The sequence below is a fragment of the Stegastes partitus genome, unplaced genomic scaffold, assembly GCF_000690725.1.
Source record: "Stegastes partitus isolate 25-593 unplaced genomic scaffold, Stegastes_partitus-1.0.2 Scaffold4, whole genome shotgun sequence".
Taxonomy (NCBI): domain Eukaryota; kingdom Metazoa; phylum Chordata; class Actinopteri; family Pomacentridae; genus Stegastes; species Stegastes partitus.
In genome coordinates, this window is record NW_007577735.1 from 1551940 (window position 1) to 1558662 (window position 6723).

Below are 6723 nucleotides of genomic sequence, written 5' to 3' on the forward strand. Positions count from 1 at the left end.
CGGCTTCCAGGATTGTGCAGAGGTGAGGTCTTGTGATATACACTCTGCATATTACTATGCTACTATTTCATTGAAATTCTGCCACTGTTTATTCTCTGTTTGTTTCTTTTACCTGTTCCCAGTTGGTGTATTGAACATGCCCCCTGCAGAAGTCACCAATCTAGGCTACACTCCACCAGATGGAGGCTGGGGCTGGGCTATCGTCTTCAGCGCTTTCATCTCCATAGGATTCTCCTATGCCTTTCCCAAGTCCCTCACCATCTATTTCAAGGAGATTCAGGAATATTTCTCAGTTTCCTACAGTGAGATTGCCTGGGTGTCCTCAGTCATGCTTGCTTCCATGTATGCAGGAGGTCAGTGGCCGTCATACTTGTTCAAAAAAAAATTGACAAAGCCATTTTGGCAAAATTGGCACATTTCCAGTCAGCATATTCTATAACTAGTTTCAGTGAGCAAAGTAATTCTATCATCTTTTTTTAGGGTCCAAAAAAGTGAGCTTTTTCTCTGTGGTGTGCAGGTCCTATCAGCAGCATACTTGTGAACCGCTATGGCAGCAGACCTGTGGTTCTGGTTGGCGGGCTCATGGTTTGCAGTGCCATGGTGCTTGCTTCTTTTGGCACCAGTATCATACACCTGTATCTTTGTGTTGGAGTGATTGGAGGTAAATTATGTTTTCCTTTTTTAAAAAAAGAATTAGTTATGTTTTCTCTTGTCAAACAGCCAGTAAAACTATCTCTGCAAGTTATTCATTTTCATAAACTGCACATGTGTTTCTGGTAAGGCTGCTGCTGCACCTTGTAATGTTTGCTTAATGTTAACTAGTTGTGACCGGTTGACCCTGGGAGGATGCAGCGATCATGTCGTAACTCTCATTCATAGGCTGTTTTTGTTACTATCAGATCAGAGAGGATTTACTGCCAAGTGGGTTTTCACATACAAGGAATTTGACTTGGTGTTTTAGTGCATAACCATAAAGAGCAACATATAGATTAAAAAGTGTTGTATGTATTAAGTGTAACAAGATGAATAAGAAGCAGCGTTATAAGTCAGATAGCAGTAAGTGTAATCAAGGGTTTATACAGCACAAAAAATAATCGAAATATTTTAACAAAAAACAAAGTTACATGACGAAACAAGACAAGAAAGAAGGCATCGATACGCCAGGGCAGCCATATATCAGGGTCAGGCCAGTCCAACCGGATTGTTTGTGTCCGTGCGTAAGTTTAATCCTGGTCATTCAGTACAGTGTGTTAATATTTGTTTAAACTTCAGTGGAATGACCTTATTGTAATGCCTTGTTCAGACAATGCTATTAGGACTTGTTTTTGAAAGTGTCCCCACGTGCACGCATGTGTGCCGCGACCACATGACCATTTTACTAACAGCAAGCAAACAAAATCTCAGACTTTAAACTTAATCTCTAATCTAGTAGAGATGCATTGGCTACAGCAACGAACTGTCGATGAAAAAAAAAAGCTGGGTGCATTTGTTTAAATTTAAATATGTAAAATATTGCACCAGCTTGTACATAAAAATAATGATAATGTCAGAATAGTTGGTTATTTTGCAGGTTATTTTCTGACCTCATCCGTTGTTTGGATGTCCAAAAAAAAATGTAAAAATCTGTTTACTATCCCAAGTGTTAAGACAAAGAAGGAAACCCCTTTAACTTAGAAAGGACAGAGAAAATTGCATGCATTTGTTCTTCAACAATGTCTTGATTTGTTTATTTTAATAATTTCAGTGTTTCCAAATCATTTTTTGACACAATTTCTAACAACACTGCAGCTTCACAGATTATCAACTGTCACTTTATCATATATACATATAATACAAGGGAAATCAGTTCATTATGATGAGTGATTTTATCATGTCAACAGGTTTTGGCCTTGCCTTCAACCTGCAGCCGGCACTGACGATCATCGGCACCTACTTCCAGGTTAAGAGGCCACTGGCGAATGGACTTGCTATGACTGGAAGTCCAGTGGTTCTGTGCACTCTGGCTCCTCTCAATCAGTTTCTGTTCGATTCTTTCGGCTGGAGAGGAAGCTTCCTCATCCTGGGATCCATTGTTTTGAACTGCTGTGTAGCTGGTGCTCTGATGAGACCAGTCAACAAACGTGCCAACGCCAAGCCACGCAATGAATCACCAAAGTGTAATGGAGCCGCTGAGGAAGCCGCTGCTGTGGACACCAGCACACGGTCGGCAAACCTTCTGACTGAAGAAAGTCAAAGTGAGAGAAAGGGTCAGAGCAACGCGCACAAACTAATAGACTTATCGCTTTTCAAACACCGCGGCTTCCTCATTTATCTCGCAGGTAATGTGGTCATGTTCTTTGGCTTTTTTGCGCCCGTGGTGTTTCTTGCTCCGTATGCCAAACATCTAGGGATTGATGAATATTCAGCAGCTTTCCTGCTCTCTATTTTTGCTCTAGTGGACATGTTTATCAGACCAGCAACTGGCTTCATTGGCAACACAAAGTGGGTCAGGCCAAGAATACAATATTTTTTCAGTTTTGCTGTTTCTTACAATGGTGTGTGTCACCTTCTGTGTCCGCTGGCGTCTGGATATTTGGGCCTAGTAGTCTATGCTGTCTTCTTTGGTTTGGCCTTTGGGATGCTTTCTGCACTGCTTTTTGAAGTTCTGATGGACCTTGTTGGAGCTCATCGCTTCTCCAGTGCAGTCGGACTTGTCACCATTATTGAGTGTGGACCGGTGCTTCTGGGACCTCCGCTGTCAGGTTTGTGAATTTTGTGGGCTAAGATCTATATTTCAGTTTATACAGATAAAACAAAACATAAGAATTTCTAAAATGGAGTGTGCATCTTCTCTTTCAGGAGCGCTGGTTGATATTTTCGGGGACTACAAATACATGTACTATGCCTGTGGTGTGTTTATGCTGGCGCCTGGTATATTTTTCTTCATCATGCATTACTACAACTACAAGAAACTGGATGAGGAGCAGAGACGGAGTGTGACTGTGGAGATGAGGACTTCTGAAGAGGCAGTAGAACTTAAAATGAACGAGGATGTTAAAACAGTAGATGAAAACTGATGGATGATGCTACTGGCAAGGATTTTATTCTAGTGGGTGTAGAAAAATGACTTTGCATGGGCTTGCCGTGCAGTATATAGGTTATTATAGATTGCAAGATTTTGTATTTTGAATTTGTTGGACTCTTTGGACCTCTACTTATCCATAGATCTACACTTGTTATTTTGTTAATAGCTATTTTATGTATGTTATTATTATCACATTATATGACCACTGGAACTCTAATGGCCCTTGTTCATAAATCATCCAGAAGTGCCTCTGTTCCTTCCAGTGCAATTATCGTAATGACTCTATGAATTATTATGGCTCCTTTTGTTTCTTTAGTGGTAGAATAAAAAAGAATAATATTCCAGGGGGGCTGATATAAAATAATGAGTCAAAACCCCACAACACAGAGCCATACCACTGTTTATTATCATCTTCTTACCACTAGATGGCACAGAACCCTATCGTGTGACAACTCAAAGTGCGCCAGACAGTAGCTCTTTCATTAAACTGCAATTAAACAGCAGGTATCCTCATTGGTGGTTTAGTTCTTTAAAGCTTTGCTTTCCATAATTTGGGAAATGACCTCCCCATGGGAAGCTGGATATTTTGAATGGGTCCCCAAAGGTGCAGTAATTTAAAAATATATATATAAAATGATATGTCTGCTTTAAAAACTGCAGAGTTCCCCTCTCTCTGCCCATTCCGCCCATAAATTTAAATCTCACTGTTAGAGAGAGAGAGAGAGAAAAAAATCATTCTTCATGTTCTCGCCTACAGTTAAATACATTTTCAGTGTCACTAGGATCTGTAAAAGTTGTTCCACTGCAACACCACTTTAGTAAAATCATAAAAATGCAGTAGAAAGTGATGAAAATGTTACAGAACTGACTTTTAAATAAGTAATGGGAACCCTATGTGAATTTAATAATAAGATTTCACTTGTATGTGTGGGGCTGAAATGCTTTACCCTGCTCACTGTCATAAAAAAAAAATAAATCGAAAACATTGCACATATAACACCTTTATAGCTGCAGGCCAGACCTGCAGATATGTTAGTATTTGAAAATGCAGTTTAATGGGTTGTGTAGCTTTAATGGGCAGCTAATACATTCAGCACATTGCCATTATGTGGACAATAAAGAGGCTAAAAATGGAAGGCCTAAGATTCTGACTCATCCTCCACGTCAAAGAGAAAATACTTGACAGCACATAAAATTTTTGATCCCAAGTCAGGTCACATCATTTCACCACAGGTCAACCTTTCTGAACTCACATACACACACACACATACACACACACACTGCATGATTACAGTCCTTATCCTCAAGCACATGCAATGCACAAGATACATGGACGAGCCATTCAAAAAGAGAACAATGCCATCATTACGGAGGTATGCTTAAATGATCCATCCTTATCATGTCCCTGCAAGGTGCATATTGATTCCCTCTTGAGATAGATGAAAATTGCTTATGTGAGCAGATCAATACATTTATTTGTAACCTTGGATAGCATTATCTGAAAATCAGATAAACAGTGCAAGTTCCTTTCTTATGGGTAGGTGGTCTTCTCTTTGATTTCTAGTTAAACTTCAATCAGGTAAACATCACTGGGTCAAGATTGATGTCATTTAGATCCATTTGGCAACAAAGAAAAGCTGGGTTGACTTTACCCAGCACCAGTGCTTTGCTTTGATCCAGTGATTTATATAATGGTTGCATTATTTGACTGTAAGTTACATAACCAAGCTCAGTTTTTACCTTAAAGCTGTTTTGCATAAAATTATGTGCACATGAGGAGCAAAGATCTGATCTAAGTAAATGTACACAACCATTATCAGCACAATGGACCTAAAGTATCAAATGTATGTTCGTAGAGCCGTGCCCCCTGTGAGTGTACACACCATTTTAAACTGTATACAACCACCAGTTATTTTAGTCCACACAACAGTCCTTCAAAATTGATAATCTTGATTAAATTTGTAGTCATTCAATACATACAATAAAATATGTTTAAAAGCATGATGTATGAAAACTGTAAAAATGTCAAAGAGTCACAATAGATGGCCGAAAGCAATTTTGAGTCACCATTATTTTGTGCACAAGCTGAATTTGCAATGTCAACAAATAATCCAAACTATATTGACACTCAATAATGCCTAAAGGAAGAGAACTGCGAGATGGCGAGAAGGCAGCCATCTTGGTGCTTAATGAAGAGGAATACAGCATTGCTAACCGGCTTAGTGTCAGCAAAATAGCTGTTTAGGAAGAAAATGTAGGATAAGACCAACAAGAACTGGAAAGGTAGAGGGAAAAAAAAAAACTTTGGTCGCAATGGTCTAATAGTTAATTCCATAGTTGTATCATCATTACATCCTTTACACAGTTACTCATGCATTCAGTAGCATTTTAGTCTTATTTGAGATGGAGCTGATTTAAAAATAAAAAAAAGAAAGGTTAATATCTGATTTACCTTGGGTTTGTAAAAGATTTCCACCACAGTTACCCAAATCATATTCATCATGTCATATTCAGGTTTTGTTTTTGTTTTTTTCTCTTCAAATTTCAAAATTACACAGAAGTAGATCAGACAACTTTTCAAGCTGCTTCCAAGTGGCATCACTGTTGACTGAATGATCGGATCACCTTCTGTTGTCCACAGTCTCAACCGACAACACTTAGGAAATGAGAAGAATGAAGCATATTTATTTAAGAAGCAGAAAAAGAAAACAGACCAGAACAAATCATTAATAGAAAAGGAGTTTATACATACATTTAGTCTACAAAAAAGACAGATAATAAATCACCCCTAACCTGCTGTCTTTGCCTCCACATGCCTGTTTTTCTTTCACCAGGCAGAGTTTCCACAGCTAATCTGGTTGTGCCTCCTTTCACCATTTCAGCTACCTGGGGGAAGCTACCAATAGGTACCTGGATAAACAAATCTGCTGTCCTTTCTCGTTTGGTTGTGCAGTTGCAGACACACTTCTTTTGTGCTGTAAATCGATCTTTCATTTTCCCGGGAGATTTCATAACCTTTGCCTTAGACAGAATTGCATAGCAGAAGTGAGGTCTTTAAGGAACCCATCTAAACACAGATGGAGCCATTATTTTATAGCCATTACACTGGGAAATCAATATCAAAACAGTTGCAAATGACTTTTTGATAACTGACAAATGAACTTAACGATATATATCTATAAACCTTTTCATGCTGCATCATAGTTTATATATTCTTCACGTTTGTATGTGAAATCTGAATAACGAAACACACAAGTAAAAAATATCCTAAAAGTGCAGACTCTATAACTGTGTACAGCATTTTCATCACTGTGCATAATTTAAAACTGCAAAAGAAATGAATTCATTTGAAAAAAAGATGTAAAAAAAAAGTGGTGGTAAATAACTGTAGAAGTGCAGCACCAGTGACGTGTGGAAACTTGGATGCATTATTTAAAGCTATTATATAAATATAGGTATTCATATGATTATGTAGATGTGACAAATCTGTATCCCTCCCAGTGGAATAGATGGATTAATGAGTAGACACAAAGTGAGAACGAGGACCTCCAATTAGCAGTGGTTCCCATAAGCTCTGTATCATCTCCTCGCTGAACAGCTTGAGCATAATCACTGTGATGAACTGTGACTGATGTCAGTAAATCTGACCTTAATTGGGA

General features: G+C 38.6%; 1 protein-coding gene across 1 annotated transcript; it reads left to right on the forward strand.

Moving 5' to 3' along the window:
* Positions 1 to 136: 136 nt before the first annotated feature.
* On the forward strand, positions 137 to 3358 carry LOC103355059 (monocarboxylate transporter 2-like). Its single transcript, XM_008278711.1, has 4 exons — positions 137 to 353; positions 518 to 661; positions 1881 to 2741; positions 2839 to 3358. The coding sequence occupies exons 1-4, from the start codon at positions 137 to 139 to the stop codon at positions 3054 to 3056; spliced, it is 1440 nt and encodes a 479-aa protein (XP_008276933.1). The 3' UTR covers positions 3057 to 3358.
* The last annotated feature ends 3365 nt before the right edge of the window (positions 3359 to 6723 follow it).